Source organism: Gracilinanus agilis, chromosome 1, assembly GCF_016433145.1.
Source record: "Gracilinanus agilis isolate LMUSP501 chromosome 1, AgileGrace, whole genome shotgun sequence".
NCBI lineage: Eukaryota > Metazoa > Chordata > Mammalia > Didelphimorphia > Didelphidae > Gracilinanus > Gracilinanus agilis.
Genome location: NC_058130.1, coordinates 526,620,325 through 526,640,003, shown reverse-complemented (window position 1 = coordinate 526,640,003; position 19,679 = coordinate 526,620,325). Strand labels below are relative to the sequence as shown.

At 35.5% G+C, this 19,679-nt stretch overlaps 1 protein-coding gene across 6 annotated transcripts in view; it reads right to left on the bottom strand.

Moving 5' to 3' along the window:
- NOL4 (nucleolar protein 4) overlaps nucleotides 1-19,679 on the bottom strand; it is a 436,338-nt gene that overhangs the window by 106,322 nt on the left and 310,337 nt on the right. For 4 of the 6 annotated variants that reach the window (XM_044658027.1, XM_044658028.1, XM_044658029.1 and 1 more), the window contains one exon: nucleotides 1,094-1,273. In XM_044658027.1, the coding sequence (XP_044513962.1) occupies nucleotides 1,094-1,273 (180 nt within the window). Of the gene's footprint in view, nucleotides 1-169; nucleotides 362-1,093; nucleotides 1,274-19,679 lie in introns of all 6 variants that reach the window. The other 2 variants (XM_044658025.1, XM_044658026.1) reach the window with 1 other exon arrangement.

Here is a 19,679-nt window from a genome sequence, read left to right as displayed (position 1 = left end):
TGAATGAACAAAGGGAAAAAAATTCAGGAAAGATGAAAGGTGGGGAAAAACTCTGACCTGACATTACAAAAAAAAAAAAAAAGACACTAAGATGAAAACAAAATAGTGTCATGGATTTACATATGGGGTTTTGATGGAATCTAGGGCTGTGTTTTAAGTCAAAACTCACCATCTCAAAACCACTTCTTTTCATCCGCCTGCAGGACTTGAGGTAAGTACGTATACGTTTCCTGGCACGCTCTTGATACTCAGGGAATTGTCGCCTGCATGAGTCAATGATAGCCTGGATCTTTTCTTTGGGCTGCTTAGAGATTGGGACCATTCGGTCCAAGTTTTCATCTACAAACAGCCTGACAAACATCTGTTGGCAAGAGGGAGACAGAGGAGAAGGGTTTGGAGGGCTGCTCTCTTCTCTTTCTAGCTTCCTGTCTTGATTACTGATAGGAAAATACCATTTTCTGGTTTATGCACTGAAGAACTTTGCAATGGAGAGCCAGAAATTTTAAGCAAACACTCTTTAAGGGCTTTCTAAAGGGCCGAATAAAGAAAGAGAGAGAGAGAAAGAGAGAGAGACAGAGACAGAGACAGAAAAGAATAGACTTGTGTATAGAAATTATGAAATAATCAACAATAAGCTGTAAAATTGAGCACCCCATAACATTTTTTATTAATGATAACTACAACCGCTACAAGTTAAAACTGCACTGAGTAGTTTTGGTACTTTGAAAAATACTACTTTTTGAAAATTAGCAATTGCTTGTTTTGTCATGCATAATTAGGTAAGCTGGGAAAGCAACAAAAATAGCTGATCACGGTTGTACTCTTCAGAGGAACAAGCTGTGGCCCCCTTCATCCACTAGATAAACATGCATACTCACACAACCCAACTCCAGTTTTCAGCTGACATTTGGCTTTAAAATTCTAAACAAAACACAGCAATTTTGGTGTCTGGTTGGCCAAGAGTGTTTCATGTACTTTAAAAATCCTTCTGTAAATTAAACAAACATGCGTCTAAAATATCCACATTTACCGAGTAACAACATGTAAAATAAATTGATAAAATGAAACCACACAACAGCATGGCAAGACTCACATTAAAAGCTTTCAGTCGCTCAGCTTCCACTCCATCTGTCTCATTGACTTTCTCAGAATCTTCTTGCTCATCATGGTCATCTTCATCCTCGTCTCCTCTGTTCATTGAAAGGTCCTCAGCACCTCTGTCTACACTCTCATTCTTCCCAGATTCATAACTTGAGTAGCTATGTGTAGGGGACTGAGAATAAAAGGAGAAGAGTAATTATAAAACTACATCACCTGATAAGGTTTACTTTTTATCAATTGTATCAAGTTTTATCAATTGGTAAATTATGCAATTTGTCAATCGTATCAATTTATGCAATTTTATCAAATTGCAATTCCAATTACAGATTTAAATAAGATTCAATATTACAATATTTGTTTTCCATTCATTATATTAAATAATCATTTGCATGAAGTTAGTAATAGATCATACCTAAATGATATAAAGTGGAATATAACCCTTTTTTGGAGAAAGTAACAACAGCTTATCTAAACCGGATGATAAGTGTATATGTTTGACTAATACATATTCCAAAAATTAACCAAGTATCCAGCAAAGTCTAAGAAAAGTATTAGTAAATTAAGAACACTGGCACTCATGCAAATTTATAAAGTATTGCCTAAGAAATGAAAAAAATTATTACTAATTATACAACAAAATGAAAATATAGAGAGAAGCTATATCAGGAAATAATTTCCTCAAGAAAGGTGGACACACAGTCAAGTCAATAAGCATTTATTAAGTACTGACTAGTACTGTGCTAAGAGCTTGAGATATGGAGGAACAAGAAAAGCTCCTGCACTCAAGCAGTTTACAGTTTAATAGAGGAGCTAATGATCTAATAGATATGCAGCAGCCAAGAAAATACCAGTTTAGAATATAAGTTTGTTTGCAAAATATTATATAGAAAGTTGATAGAAAAATATGGTATCATTTTCTCACAAATCATCTAAAAAAAGAAGAAAAATCTTTAGAAAGCTTTGACATCAGTTCCAACTAAACCATCGCATCACCAAAATATTTGAAGATAAAATAAGGAGCAGGGCAACAAACAGACACAATATGAAACAACGCTGCTGGCATTTTATAGTGATTTATAATTAAGTTTGAAAATGATTATGTTAAGTGTCAACTTTAAACAGTCTCAATATCAAACAGTTTATATTCCAGGGGACTGGATACAACATGTACACAACAAAATAAATACAAAGCAATTTTAGAAGATAGACATTTTCAACTCATGGAAGCCAGGACAGGATTTGTATTAACATTTGGACTTTATAAGCTTTGTATGTGATACCATACAAGGAACTAGTAAGGAGACTTAAGAAGATGAAATTGAAAAACACAGATCAGCTTAAATTCAAATGCATATTTATTAAAAATCAAGTTGGAGGTAATAACATTTTAAAGACATTGCAAGTGTTTTTTTTCCTTTTATATAATAAGAAGATGGGAAATAAAAAGAATGGAAAAGATCACAGAGGATGCTTTTACCAAAATATGTGACTTAGGATATATCATAAATATCAGAAAATTTTTAAAATCACTTATTAAAATCACTAATACCTATTATAAAGTTCAATTAACATAGCTTTAACTTGATGTATTAAAGCAAGCAAATTCATTCCAAAAATGGAAATGGGTACCAATCAAGAAGAATTTATTCAGTACCTACGATATAATAAAAGAACTATCAATTCAATTCAATTCCATGAATACTTATTAGACACTGACTATGTGCAAGTTATTTGCTAAGCTCTAAAGAACAGAAAAACAAAACAAAAGAGTACTTACCCTTAAGGATTCTCTCTTTACTAGGAAAAGAGAGAGGAGGTTGGAATATTACATATATACATATAAGTAAATACAAGATAATTTCAGAGTGAAAGAATGCTAATAACCAGAGGGATGAGAAAGTGCTTCCTTTAGAAGGTTTTTTTAACTGAGTTGAACCTTAAAGGAAGTTAAGGAATATGGGAGCTGGAATTGAAGAGCAAATCCATTTTAAGAAAAGAGGATAATTTGTATAAATATACAAAGGTAGAAGATAAAATACAAAATTTTAGGAACAGTAATGAAGATAACCCGGTTGGCTGGATTGGAGGATGTCTAAAGAGGGATGATACAAAGTATCTGGAAAGATGGTTGGAACTAGATGGTGAAGGGCTTTAAATGAAAAGCCAAAAAAGTTTTGGTTGCATCTTCATGGTAATGGGGAGTTACTAATGATTATGAGTGATGTGATTGAAGCTGTGCCTTTGGAAATTTATTTTGACTATTGTCTAGATAATAAATTGTAGAGGGAAGAGACTAGAAAGAGATGGACCAAATATAAGGATACCGCAATAGTCCTGTCAAGGAAAGTATGAAGACTTGAAATTAAACCGTGACTATGTGAGAGGAGTATAGATTTGAAAGACAATGTGGAAAGAGAATTTGTAAGCCTGGGCCACTGATTGAATACTGATGGTGATGGATGGAAGAAGCAAAGATGAATCTAAGGTTATGGGCCTAGGGCAGTGATGGGCAAACTCTGGTCAATGGGCCAGATGCGGGCCCCCTGAAATGTTCTATCGGGACAGGCAACATTATTCCTAATCTGACAAATACAATGAGTAGGATACAATACAATGAAACTTTGAAAGAGTTGCCTTAGAAACAGACAGATGAGCATTTCCTTTCCTTTGTCCCCTCTTTAAAAAGTTTACCCATCACTGGCCTAAGGGATAGGAGCATTCAACGAACAAAAAATAAGCAAACATGGAGAATGGGTGTTTTAGGTAGGAAGACACTGAGTTTTTAGACTTGCTGATTTTGAGAAATGTATAAGAAATCCATGGGGGTAGAATTTTATGTATTTACCCCCTTGCCATACAGCAAAAACAGTACAGGGAAAAGCAAATAACAAAAATCTTGGTGAAAGGCTTAGTTAGATCATCTTAATAGCAAAATCATCCTAAAAAACTTTTAAAGATGAACCTGGAAGAAAGAAAACAAATAGACAAAAATGGAAAAGATTTGTAAAAATTTTAATATATTCTCCATTAATGATAATGGAGCTACCACATTTGGATTATATCAAAATCTCTGATATATTTGGATATGCTTGAAAATAAAAACAATACTACCTCAAAGTAAAAAAGCATCTGAACAATCACGAAGAAGGTCTCTGCTGGAGGTAAAAAAATTCTTGTTGGCAATAGAGATAAATTCTCTCAAAAAATATAACAGAACAAAGGACATAAAGTCTTTGGGAAAATTATATTACTGTGAAGAAAACAGTTATAGCTTGGCCTATGTATCTACTTTTTTTTCTCAAAAAAAAATCCTCAATCAGTGGAGTGAGAGTCAGGCCTAGAGACAGGAGGTCCTAGGTTCAAATCCAGCCTCAGCCACTTCCTAGCTGTGTGACCCTGGGCAAGTCACTTGACCCCCATTGCCCACCCTTACCACTCTTCCACCTATGAGACAATACACCGAAGTACAAGGGTTTAAAAAAATCCTCAAGGTAATAATTGACACTTGCTGATAACAGCCACCTTTGATAAAACTATATATATAAAAAGGAAGGTTTTCACAAATGAAATTTTATATAAGACAAAATCTTAAGAGTTGCACAACTGATTGAAAGATTACAAAGACTACTGTGCTTATCTGTTGAATATTTGTTGTTGACTATAAGAAAACATTTGACTGTGGGGGAAAAATCATGGTAAAGGCTCTTCTAACAAAGTATCTCTTCCAATGCATTATGTTAAACTCATATAAGATTTTTGGATGATACAACAACAAAATACGTTTGAACAATGATCCACAAGGAAGAAAACTAGAGACATATATTCTTACCAAAATATAATAAAAGTGTATCTTGACATAGAGTTTAAGTGGAAGACAGAGTCCACTTAAACAGGAAGGCACACAAATGTTAGCAGATAAAACACTCTCCAGATTGTACTAAACCCTGTATTTGAAGCTTCCTAAGTAATAATCGAAATCACACAAAGAAGTTCAAACCAATCATTTAAGCAGGAAAAAAACATGTCAAGGAAGGATGGACAAGATTATGAAAAGTGATTTGATGGAAAGCACATCAAGCTCATGTATTGAAATATATAGCCTAAACAAACATCGTGCACAGACAATGAACTGGGCCCAGAATAGAACAGAAGTGAGAAAGCAGACTGAGTCGTATTTAGAAAACTGAAATGCTCTAATAATCCGAAGCTTTTCTCCAAAACTTGGATCCTTCTTTTTAAAACTATTATTCTTTTGGTAATGCTATATGACTGCATATTATGAAATATCACAGTCTCTGACAGATTATAGTTGCATATCGCTTGAAAGAGAAGAGACAACTATTGCATATATTACTAAAAATCAGACAACTGATAAACATTTATTTAGAACCTGCTATGTGCTAGGTACTATGCTAACTGCTGTGGATAAAAAGGAAAGCAAAGGACAGTACTTGCTCTCAAGGAACTCATAATCTAACCAGAGAAACAACATGTAAACAACACTTTACAAATGAGCTACATAAGTTGCAGATAATCAACTGATAGAAGGCACTAGAATTATGGGGAATCAGAAAAGACTTCCTATAGAAGACGAAATTTTAGCTGGAACTTGAAGGAAGTCAGGAGTCTGTAGAAGTGAAACAAAACTATCCGCCTTTGATCTTTTTAAAACTTTATTTAAAGAAAAAACCTACCAGAGTTCCCCCACCCCCGATGAAATGAACTAACTCCCCCAGCTACTCTGAATCTACTCTGAACCCCAAGTTTTTCTCCTAGGCGCAGGATTGGCCCTTATATAGACCAATCATGCGCCGGAAATGGGGGGCACGGCCCTTTCCTAACACGGGATTGGTCCATTCAAGACCAATCCCACACCAGGAAGTATGAAGGAGGGACAACTGGGGCATGCTGGGAAATGCAGTCCCCGGCCAGAATATATTTAAAAACTCACAAGTCAGGAGGCTATGTAATAGTCCAGGTGTATGGTGGCGATGAGCACCAGCACTATAATGGTACAGGCTGTTAGATACTGAAAGTAATGTTAACAATATTATCTTAGTTCTATGCATTCCAGACAAAGGAGACAGCCAGTGAAAATGCTAGGAGTGGGGAAATGTAGTTTCTTTTGGGGAGATTAGCAAGAAGACTACCTTCACTAGACTGAAGAATATGTGAGGGAGGAGAATGTGTTATGAGAAAGGTGTGTGAAAGACAAATAGGGCATTTTCTGTTTCATAGTGGAAGTAAGAGGGAGCCACTGGAGTTTACTGAATGGGAGAAGCAAGGAATGACACGATCAGATCTGCAGTTTAGGAAATCCCTTTGGCATCTAAGTGGAGAATGGACGGTAATGGAGAGACTGACTTGAGACAGGGAGACCAACCAGCAGGCTTTACAATAGTCCAGATGTGGGGCAATGAACACTTACACCATGATGGTGCAGGATGAAGAATCATCTCCTGGAAATAACATTAATAGTATTATCTTGGGACTATGATCAGAAAGGGAAATAGACCAGTCATACAGAAAGAATAAATGAAGGATATAAGCTTTAGTTTAGGATTAGTAATGAAGTAACATCAAGATATGTTCTAGAAGCTGTCAACATTTTGGATTAATCCTCTCTGAAGGATTCCTGGGAGGATGTGGACAAGAATTGAATAGGAAAAAAAAGTCATGGAGGGGTTGTATTCTGCATCACCAGAGAAACATTCACTCATGCGTTGAAATGTTGTTGTTCAGTTGTTTCAGGTAGGTCCAACTCTTCATGACCCCATTTGGAGTTTTCTTGGCAAATAGAGATATTGGAGTGGTTTGCCATTTCCTTCTCTAATTCATTTTACAGGACTTTGTGCCCTATGGTGCCACCTATCAACCCCTAATTGAAAAACCTATCACAAATGGATGCTACAGGTAGCCAATAAACTAGATCACTAAAGGTAAAGGAAGAGGAGGATAAACTGAATTATATTTGAGAAACTGTGCAGTGTTTTTAAATTGATCTTTGATACAAAAGTCAGTTGGCAATCAGGGTTGGGTGGCTGGGACTTTTGCTTCACGGTGGTAATTTGGCATTGTGAGAGAGGTGGGTGATTTGCCTCAGTATGTAGAAATTTAAAAGGTCACTGAAAGTGCCTGCTTTACTCTAAAGAAGTCAGAGTGGCTCCTCCTGGTAGAATGGGGGCAGTGCCAGGGAGTATGAGCAGGAGCAGAAGAGATCTTCCACTCCATCTTGGGGAATTTTTCAATTCTAGCTCCAAATTGTAAGATCGAAGAGAGGAGAGGGATCCTGGTGGATAGGGAAGGAAGCTAGAGGCCATGGATGACAGGTCTTTACTTACTACATGGATTAGGGATATGAAGGAAGGTCTAGTCCTAATTCAGAGTTTTTTGCATGTTGAATAGATATTCAAAAGAAGTAGCTCATCAGGGCCTGCCTTGCACCCAAATCTACCCAGATATAAAGGAGGCATCAGAGCTTCTAGATAGCCCAAGAATGAATGATGCATGATGATGGAGAAGGGGGTAGGCTTTCCCCCCCCTTAAACTCTTACCTTCCATCTTAGAATCAATACTGGGTGTTGGTTCTAAGGCAGAAGAGTGGTAAGGGCTAGACAATGGGGGTCAAGTGACTTGCCCAGGGTCACACAGTTAGGAAGTGTCTGAGGTCAGATTTGAACCCAGGAACTCCAGTCTCTGGGTCTGAATCTCAGTCCACTGAGCCACCCAGCTGCCTCTGGGTAGGCTTTTTTTTTAAGACAAGATCAGGATAGGGAAAAGAGAACTACACTGACCAAATAGCATCTATGGAATCTGGTGGATGATGACAAGGGAGGAGTTGTGAGGAGAATATAGGAAGATAGGATTAAAAGTGTGGTTGTTAAAGAGAGTCATAAGTAAGAATTTTGTTTAAGATCACTTTGGCAGCTGAGAGGAGAATGGCATTAGAGTGGGGAGAGACTTGGGCAGAGAGACCTGCCAGAGTTTCAGCTTTCTTTATTGCTATTATTTCAGTGATTCTACCTAGTTGTTAATCATGGAATGAGAATTAAAATTACAAATGAAACAAAGGACAATGAAAAAGATGTAATGTGGGTGTTAAAAAGTCTCAGCTTGCTACTCATGATTCTACCCTCTGTAGTCTCCTTCTCCACCCACGAGACCTCTCCTCCTTCTTCCCTCAACCTTACAATCTGAGTTGAATGATTCTGCTAGCTAGAGTTGAAAATCTCTATTGCCCTTATGTATCATAAGTGGTATAAAGCCATTATCAAAGATATATATGGGAGAAAAGTAGGCAATGGGCACCCCCTTAATTTCTAATTCTTTGCCACTACAAAAGCAGCTGCTATAAATATTTTTGTACAGATGGGTTCTTTTACTCTTTCTTTGATCTCTGTGGGGTATAGGCCCAAGATGGGAATTCTCAATTAAAGGATATTAATAGTTTAGTGACTTCTTGGGCATTGTTCCAGATTGCTAGATTTTGGGACACAACCAGTGAAAGAATTTCTTGCATCTAACTATTTATATTTTTATAGGGATTTTGTTTTTCTTCCTTTTTTGATTTTTTGGGTGGTTGGAAGGCAGAACAGATAAATACCTATTAACTGAAAAAAATATAAAAGGACTGTTTAAGCACCCTTTACTGTTGTAAACACGATATTGAATCTTTGTTTCTCTTGGCTAAATCAAGTAGAAACTAAATGACAAGGAGTCTCTAGAATTCTCTCTCACTCTCTCTTTCTCATTCCATCTCTGCCTCATAATCTCTCTCCCTCCCTCTCTTGTTCTCTCTGACCCTGTCTCTGTCTCTGTCTCTGTCTCTGTCTCTCTCTCTGTGTCTCTCCCTCAATAGGTCCTGGAAGAGGCAACACATTATGAAGTTGTCAACTATTAACGCATTAGTTATGAATAAGCTTTTTAGTAATCAGTAAACCAGAAGACTTAGAGCACATGAGCTATAGGAGAGGTACTTTGTAATAAGAGTGGATGTGGGAAGAACAAATATGTTTCTAGAGCATTGGGCACTATCTAGGGAAGGTTGGTCCAAGTTGTAGGCCTCAGCAGATAGTGAAGCTAGATTTAACAGAGATACCAAAAATAGGCAGATCGTTGGAAAAAGCATGTTGTATGTACTTAACCATTTTGCCTAGACTTAAAATCATGAGATATCAATACCCCATTTGGTAAAATTATGAGTTAGATAGTTGAATTGTTCCAGCTAAATGGAGAGTTATGTGTGCAATGGTTATCTTCAAGTTACTCAGCGAAGTAATTTGTATTTCAGTGATCCTTCTGAAAGGAAAATTTAAATTAACAAAAAATAATGTCTTTCTGAAATAAAAGCAGTTAAATACACAATAACCTTACTTGATTGTAGTTAAAAGGACAACCACTGATTCAATAGTCATGAATTAGAATTTCTAAATTAGTAAACTTAGAGACTTGAAGGGGGATAGGATATATCTTCTATACTGATACAATTTCTGTGTATGTGTGTATACAGATATACATTAAGCAATATAGGAAATGGGAAAATATGTGTATAGAAGGAAATTGGATCTATCTATATATGTTTTTCTTTATGATTATATACATATATTTATTTGTACATATCCATGTAGCAAATCTCTCTCTCTCTCTCTCTCTCTCTCTCTCTCTCTCTCTCTCTCATCTAGTATATGTGATTCCTTTAATATAACAACCAATATAGAAACTTTTATACAACTTTTTTTTTTGTAATTTACAGATCTTGGGGACTTGTCTGAGGACCTAAAAGGTTAAAGCACATCACATAGTATATTATAGAGGTAGGAGTTGAACCCAGGTGTTCTTGATTTCAAGAACTGGCTCTCTATCCATTTTGTTACATTGACAATACTAGCCATATAGTAGGAAATAAAGAAATATCCATTGTTTGATAGATGAAGTGAGTCTCAGTCCATTTACAGTTTTTGGGAAGAATTATGTTATTATAAGAAAATAATATATATAGAAAATTTAGAAAAAAAGGATTTTAGAGCTTTGGAGTCCTTAGCAATTGCTTTATTCATTCCCTTCATTTTACTAATATGAAAACTAAGGCTTAATTTAAAAGAGATGAGTGGATGATTTGCCCAAAGTCACCAAGAAAATAGGCTTGAAAGCAAGAAAGCAGAGTAGAACACAGGTCTCTTGGATGATATTAGTCTTATTGGGAGAAGATGTAATAACTTATTAAAAAGAAACTTCCGTTTGAGTAATAAAGAATATTACAGATGGCCTATTTACCTGCATAGTATTCTATTAATTTCCTTTGCTTCATAGCTCCTCTTCTATTTTAAATACCTTTTAGGAGTCCTTTAGATAAAAATTTTTGGAAGAAAATACATCGTCAGAAGAAATAATTTCAAAATATTTTCTCCTCTTAATCCAGGCTTGAAAATGAACAATTTAAAGACAATAATTGTTGATAAAGTATACACAGTTCTGAGCTAAGACTCAGGGGAGATGTGTAGTTTGGATAAGACAGGATTCCTGCCATCGTGGAGCTTATAATCTAGTAGAGGAATATGATATAAAGCAGGTAATACTAAGTGCATTGGTGAAGTGTTTTGAATATGGACAGCTAGAAAGTCAATACAACTCTAAAAAACATACAATCGTTTAAGCTAGGTTTTCAAAACTGGTAGAAGTGGGATGCTGGCAATGACATCAACAGCTAAAAAATGGAAAGGGGAAAGTACAGGTTGGATTTGGAAGACAGAGTATTATAAGTTATCTAGGTTTTAGATTAGATGGAAGGAAACCAGAAGAAAAGAAACCAGAAAGAAAAAAAAAAACCAGAAGGAGGACTGAAAACACAGAGTGACTCTAGATTGTATAGAACTTTGAATATCTAAGTAAAGGAATTAAACATTATGTAACAATAAACATTACTCCAAATTAAGTCAACATAAACTTAATACTCAGTGACTTCAAGGCAAAAGTGAAGGGAAGACAGAGCCAAATATATAGAAAAACAGAGTTAAAAAGTAAGGTAGATGACAATCACAAAGGTTCTTATTTGTCAAAGTTCTCAGAGGTATAAAGTGGCAAAGGTGTGGATTGAGGCAAGATCCTCTAATTCCAAATTCATTGCTCTTTTGAATATACCATATTGATAAGAAGGTAGAACTGTCACATGATTAATTCATTGTATAAGAAAGGAAATGCTTGACTCCAATTTATATCCTTCACCCCCAACAAACTCCATACACCTACTGAATTAGCCTAAGCAAGCTAACAAGTATGTAACTCAGCAGTTTGTTGTTGTTGAATTATTTTTCAGGATTATTTGACTTTGTGACCCCATTTTTTTCTTTTTTCTTTTCTTTAAGCCTTACCTTCAGTCTTGGAGTCAATATGTGTATTGGCTCCAAGGCAGAAGAGTGGTAAGGGCTAGGCAACGGCGGTCAAATGACTTGCCCAGGGTCACACAGCTGGTAAGTGTCTGAGGACAGATTTGAAGCTAGGACCTCCCATCTCTAGGCAGGACTCTCAATCCACTGAGCTGCCCCCTGGGGTTTTCTTGACAAAGAAACTGGAGTGGTTTGACATTTCCTTCTCCAGCTCATTTTACAGGCGAGAAAACTGAGGTAAAAGCAGGTTAAGTGACTTGTCCAGGACCACAGAGCTACTAAATGTCTTCCACCAGATTCGACCTTATGGAGATGAATCTTCCTGCCTCCAGAGCTCATACTCTATTCACTAAGCCACCTTGCTGTCTCCCTTGCTCAAACAGCCTCTGCCTAAAATCCCTCTCACCACACAAGCACTGTCAGCACTCACTGGTTTTGCTCAGTCAATGGAAGAAACAAGGACTAAAAGAGTAGGGTGATGCAGAGACTAGTAGGGATCAATATACAAATGGCAATGGAGCTACAAGTTTGGACCTGAAGGAAAAAGAACTAGAAACTACCAGCTAAGGGCAGCCTTCTTCCACCAGAGATTACTGAGAGTAGGAAACTAGAACGTGTTGACTCTCATATTATCCCTCTCACCTCAGTACCAAGAAGCTGAGGTTACCTAAAAGCCCAGTCCTGGGGGGTCTGTGTAGACATGGATGGGAGTGGAAGAGGCACAACAGAGTGAGGAGGAAACCAAAAGGAAAACGACACGAAATGTGTGTGAAGAGCTGACAGACCAAACCTGAAAAGCAAATAAATCAAAAAAGAGATCACAAAAAATAGAAAGTAAGTAAAACCTTAAAGAGAAATAAAATTGCTTTAAATTGATATGATGATTTGAAGAAAAATGAACTAATTACTTCTTGAAAAAGAAAATTCTATGAATTATTCAAGTATCATGCAACAACACCCAAACACTCTAAGATGATTCAAAGGAGAAAGGAAACTTTTAGAGCAAAAATAACAAAATAGAAATGAATTCTGGCAGGTGATCAGAGGTCTCTTTGATAAATTTTTTATAATATAAACAGGGTTACAAATATTTAGAACAGAATAAATGACATAGAATCTCTCTAAAGAAATAAAAGTTCCAAGAGATCTTAAAAATGTTAAACAAAAATATCAAAGTTAAGGAAAATTTAGCAGCAGAGAATCAAAAGGTAGCAAAATTAACAGAATCCATTTCAAAGAGAAAGCACCTTATGTCCTCATAAAGCATCAGAGATAATAGGTAAGGCATCATCAGTTTATATATGAAATTGTTTACTGAATCTTATAGAATATATTTTAAGATTATTAGTAATACTGTTTCATAAAATTGCAGGGAACAGGAGAGGGAAATGTAAACTTACAAAAAGTTTGCCAAGTCAGGTCATTCTATATGCATTTAAAGATGAAACTGGAAGATAACATACTTAAAAAGGAAGAGAAATGGCAAGACTTCTGCAATTAACTACTTTGTGTATTGCTGACAGTGAAACTACTTCCAATGGACTCTAACATCAAAGATTTGGGTGTGCTGAAAGAGGTACATTGAAATGATATAAAAGAAAATTAAAATCGGAACTACATTTAATTGAGCATACCCAGAGCAAGTCCATGTTGGAGATAATGAATTTTAAATGTATTGAAAGATCAATACTCAAAATATCTGAAAAAAGAAATGATACCAAATATTTAGAAAGAAAATATCCTGGATATTATTACTACTCCTATTTTTCCCCAAAGTAACAGAGATCACTAATATTGGACAATACCTACTTTCCCATTTCCATGTAATCTTTATAAAAGTAATCTTTATGAAGGGAAAAGCCATGACTTTTCAAATGATTTGCTACTGTACACTATCTTAACTGTCACACACTGACTGGAAGGTCAAATAAAATAGGATATCATTGTGCTCATTGTTTGAGTATAAAAAATATATTTCATTTGCTAAGATTGGTTTAGAATGTAATAAGATAAACTAGAGCGATTTTCATGCTAGAAAGACAGATTTGTCTTTTTAATATGCAGAAATGGTCATCTGGCTTTTGCTCTGAAGACTCCCAGGGTGAGGAACAGAACTTTCCTAGAACCACACTTTCTTCTTTTGGTTAGATCTAGTTTTAAGAAAGTTTTTCCTTTCATCAAGATGAAATTTACTCCTGTGTAATTTCCATCAATTGTTCTTGTTTCTGCTCTCTAAAACTAAGCAAAACCATGCAAAAAAAGCCTTGTTCTTCCAAGTGAAAAATATTTTCAAAAGTAAAGGGTAAATGTAGAAAGACAAAGATCCCCATTTCAATATCAGCTATTACTTAAATGTTATTTACTAAGTCCCATTTGGAAATTAAAACATAAATTAGAATTTATGATATCAAATCCTATTATTTTGTATAGAGTCCATACTCAATAAACACTAGATGACTTTTATTTAATTAACTAATATTGCTTCCGAACTATAGAAATGGTAATTTAAAAAAACATAGACCTAGTATTTCATTGGTATACGGAACTTGTGGTGAGAAATCTGTCAATGCAGGTTCAGAAAGAAGGGTTACTACATACAGTTTTGTTTTTTTTTTTTTTAATATTTTTAAACCCTTAACTTCTGTGTATTAGTTCCTTGGTGGAAGAGTGGTAAGGGTAGGCAATGGGGGTCAAGTGACTTGCCCAGGGTCACACAGCTGGGAAGTGTCTGAGGCCAGATTTGAACCTAGGACCTCCCGTCTCTAGGCCTGGCTCTCAATCAACTGAGCTACCCAGCTGCCCCACTACATACAGTTTTAAGAGAGTCCCTTTTGGGAAGTGAGAGGCTGAGTGACTTGTCCAGGGCTACAAAGCAAGCTAATATCAGAGGTAGGTTTTGAACTCTGGTCTTGCTGATGTGTGTCCACTACTCTGTTTACTTGGTCAGATGGCCTCTCTAAGAAAAGCAAGTTCCATTGCTCCCTTCACTATAAATGTCTGATTATAAAACAATGTGCCTTATGTATAACTGAATTTTTATTAGTGAATGCCAGATATGCATTACATCTCCCTTATAACTGCCAGAATTCTATAACTTAAGGCTTTTTTTTACATCTGCCCTTTCCAGAGAGGTTATTTTAATATGCAATAAATGAAACCATCTGGCATAAATAGTTGTTTGCCCTGGATGAGTAGGTGAGTATCTATTTTCAAGGTTGAATGACACAGCTTCATTTAATAATTATTTCATTTTCCAGTGAACACTTTCCTAGGATTAGTCTCTGTTATCTAGAAGTCTTGAATCACTAAAAAAATTGTATCTTAAGGTGGACGATAAAAACTTTTAAGCAATCCTGACTCAGTTCCAAGGGCTAGTTAGAAATAAAAATTTAATCATGGCCTCTTAGTTACTAGGAAGCAGTAACTAGGAGCAGGCCTAAGTCTTTTTAAAAAATTGTTTAAGCAATTAGAATATAGTTGGAGAAAAGTAGATTTGGTGATTTACGTTACTCCTAAACCTCCTAAAACTATTCTAGAAGTGATCCCAATATTGCTAGTAGACCTAAGTATATCCCATTGCAAAGTAGGGAAGCAAGTAGAGCAATTTTTACTAATTTCTTTTTATTTCTTAAACAATATAGTTAGATAACTTTTTCTGAGTGGGTCTGTCCTCTCCCTTTCTCCCTAAAGTATTCAGTGATTTCCTAACATCTATAGTAGATTGGCTGTTTGGTGCAGGAAGTCAAAATTACAGTATGAATTACCACATGGACTATTTATCTTTTTACAGAGAATTAGACGATTATGGCTAAACTTCCCAATCCAGTAAGTTTATCTAGTAAATTCAACTCCATTCATCCAGCACAGAAGAGGATATATGGGACTTCATTTCCAGCATAAAGGATGGACTGTACTAAGGTAAAGAGGAGATATGGAATGAGAATTTTGAGGAATAGTAGAAAGATGAGTTTATCTAAAACACAGAATGTTTAAAAGGCAGCTCATCTGTAAAACACGTCTGTAAAGGAAGAGTAGAGTTAGATGATGACAGGCTTTAAAGATTCTTGGTCAAAAGAGTGACATGATCTGTGTCTATTCTTTAGGAAGATTATTTTGGTAGCTGTTTGGAGGATGCTCTGTAGTAAGAAAAGTCTGATACCAGAGAAGTCAATTAAGAAATTTTTACAATAGTCCAGGCAAGAGGTGATGACATGAGTTATTTGTGAATCGTGAGAAGGGCATAGACACTAGAAATACTGTGGCATTTAACAAGACATCAAAACCGATATGATATGGGAAAGTAAGATTTGGATGTATAGAAAGATTTTAGTGGATTGGGGAAGAAGATAATAGACAGATTTGGGGCACATGAAAAACTCATGACATAAGCAAACCAATTCAAAATTGATAATTTATACAGAAGTTTATGTACAGTATTGTACTGCATACAACTATCCTTATTATAACCTCATATACAATATAGTATGATTATTATTAGCCCAGTTTCACATCAAGGGAGATTGAGGTTAAGAAGGGTTTAATAAAATTTCCCCCAAGATTATGCAGATAGGGGACAGAGGTAAGGTTAGATCTACATTCTCTGACCTCAAACCCAATGGTTTTTCAATCCCATTATGCTTTGTTCCTGAGCATGATGTAATAGTGTGTTGGACACCTGGCAGGAGTTGATCACTAACTATCATTACTGCTAAAAATAATCCTCAAAAATACCTTTGTAAGGTCATTCTAATAACAGAAATTTAATGATATGTACTTATGATTACTGTGTATATGTTTTCTTAGATAACCATCAAACCTCTTCTTATTTAAATATAATCTTTATTGTTTTTCATTATTTTTATCCCCAGTGTGTAGCATAATTCCTTGGAAATAGGAGGAGGTTTAAAAATGTTTACTCTAGTTAGATCTCTTCTGGGGTTTCATTGTTCATATCATTGTCTTCCCTTGGCCAAGACAAAGCTGTCACATTATTCATCATTTTTTTTTTTTTGCCTCTCTCTAAATTTGATGCTTCTTTTGACCTTCACTCTAACTAGGAATAACTAGATGGTATCTTTAGGTATGTTAGATAGAGTAGAGGATTTAGAGTTAGGAAGACCTACGTTTTAATCTTGCCTCAGATACAAGCTGGGTGTCCTTAGGAAAATTATTTAAATTCTCTCAATCTCAGTTTTCCCATCTTTAAAACACCGACAACATTTGGCCAGTAGAAAGCAACAGAAATTTTGGAAGAATTGGAAAAAAGAAATCATGAACAATTCCTTCAATCATTAGAAATATTCACTTTAGAGTGCAAATAATAAGTTTTTAACAGCAATTTTTGATGACTCAAGAGGACAAGACTACTTACCTCAAAGGACTATTGAGGAGATTAGATGACACGTGTACGACATATCTACAGTGGATGTACAGGATGACATAACAGTGCTTTGCAAGCTTAAAATCACTATATAAAAAATGCTAGCTAACATGGTAGTAATAATAATGGAAAATGGTTTGACTACCCATAAGTAGTTGCTCTTGATAGAATACATAAAAATGAATGATAATGCAATATAATACATAGTAAGTGCATTGGACATCTATGCAAACTAATTGAATATGTATATATTCTATTTATATTTATTATACTTATTATTCATTTATATAGCACTTTAAGGTTTACAAATTTATATATTTGCAAATTGCAAATGTACAGATATAAAATTTTATTTATATAGCCCTTTAAAGTTAATTAGGTCCTTTCTCTCACCCCCTTGTCCCCAAATCCTGCAAAGTAGGTTGTGGTAGGATTAGCATCTCTATTTTTACAGATGAGGAAAGTGAGGTTTTTGGAAGATTATGACTTTCCTGTGACTTTCCTCCTGGAGCACAGCAGAGGAGGTTGTTATTCATGAATATCAGAGTCAGGAAATCCTTTCCATTATACAATACTCCTATGTGAATTCTAAGAAAAGACAGTAATTAGCAACTAGGAGTGTTAGGGAAAGATTTTCTGGAATTTGACTTGGGCTTTAAATGAGCAGAAATTCAAAAATTGGGTTTTGGGGATTGCAAAGGACAGAGGAAAAATAGGATAGCATTTCAGGTACTCAGAGAAGCTTGAGCACAAAGCAAAGGTCAGGAAGGGTATGTTAAGTAGATGGGGAAGCCATTGAATGGTATGGTTTGGAGAGAATATGGAGGAATATGAATATGGAGCTTAAGAAGCTTAAGAAGCTTAAGATGGAAAGGTCTTAGGGTAAAATCTAAGGATAAGGCTCCACATAGTGGAGGACCTTTTTAAAACAATACTTAGGGATATATAAGCAAATACCTCTGGTACCTGATCCAACTGACAATTATATTTCAGAAGGAAATACATGTTTCATAAAATGAAGCACTGAGGAAATGAGTCATTGGAATATAGGAGCTTGACTTTCACCCATATCCTTAAAAAATTAATGATAAATTGGGAATGCACAGTGTTAGAATTTTTTAATATCGTTTTTAAAATAACCATTTACTTTTTTCAGTTTGTATGCATTTACAGAAACTTCTCCCATATATATGATAACCATTAATTTTATTTAAACATTTTTATATGCATTTACCTTCTCTCCCTTCATACCTCTCACTACAGTAAAAAGAGAAAAATGGAAAACAGAATAAAGACATCACCACGTAGAAGGTTTGAGGACAAATGTATCCTTGGATTTAATATTATCATCTATCAATAAGATAATGTTTGTCAAAGCACACTGAAAACAATAAAGTGCTATATAAATATAAGATGTTATAATCTGATGATTAATGTTGATAGGGAGTAACTTAATGATCTCCAGTGCTTTATTGACTTTGGACAAATCCAATTCCAACTTAAAGTTTGGCAGTGATGTCAATATTTGTGCAGGGTAAATCTTGGACTGAAACAATAGAAATAGAACTGGATTATAAAAAGAAAGAGAATCAGATTATAAAGAAATCTCCCCCAAAATGTCTCAGATGCAGCTATGTTACAGATTTAAGCTACTGACTAAGGTGAGTCCTGATGATAGAATGACATTCTTTACAGGCCATTATGTCCCAAACCTAATGTCTCTGAAAAAAGAATTATGTCTAAATGTTTGGCCCAGCTGCAAAAACTGCCACAAGGACATTTGTGACAGTCATGCTTCTGCCAGCTGGGGGAATCAGTCAGCTGAAAGTGCTCACTGAGGCAGCACATATCGTCCACTTCATTAAACAAAACATACACTTGAAGGCAGTGCCCTAAACAATGGGCCATGTGCTCTGCCACCCAACTGGCTTCTGATCCAACCACATCAACCACTTTAGTTGAAAAGGTAAAAAACTTAAAAAATAATAATAATGATGAACATGGAGGAAAACATATTGAGTTTCCCAGCTAGCCTCGATCCCAGAGCAAACACCCCTAGCAGGTGGAATGCTCCCAGCTATGGCACTGATAAAACTAAAACATGAATAACCATTACAATGTTTTATCAATGGCAGCTAAATCAAGTGTCCATTTAGGCAGATGAGTCAGTAGGAGCCTTGTCTGGCTCCTGGATGTGAGCTGCTTTTTGTTTATTCTTTCATGACATTTCAGTTCCAAAATGACTTCCCTAATAGCGCACACTGCACAGAGTAAAAGGCAATGCAGCTACAACCAGGATATTAAATGTTGTCATTACAGGGCAGTGCTGTGGCTAATAGTTCAACAGCTTTTAAATAATGGCAAATTAATGTAGGCATTCTAACCCCAAAATACATTTGGTATGGGTGGGCAAAGGCAGGGGAAAGCACATAAATATTTTTAGATGGACACAAAATTCAGTATTCCTACTTATCTATGCATCGTTACATCATTTATCATTATGGGATCAAAGTGCATAGTCAAATAGGTAAATGTATTATTACCCATTTTTATTTTCCACATGAAAAAAATATCAAGCTACTATATGGAGAAAAATCCTTTGTGGAGCTGAATAAAAAGTAGTATCTACTGAGTCTACTGAGTCACAGTCTAAGGTTCTATCCTTTAGCCTCTGAAACTAAACCCAGAAAAAGAAAATAATTTTACTAATGGTAAACCTTCTTCCAAATGCTAATGTAGCCCTTTAAGGGATTTTACTACACTATATTTCCTTATAATATTGTCTTAGAAGAAATCTTACTAAGGATGATCAGTAT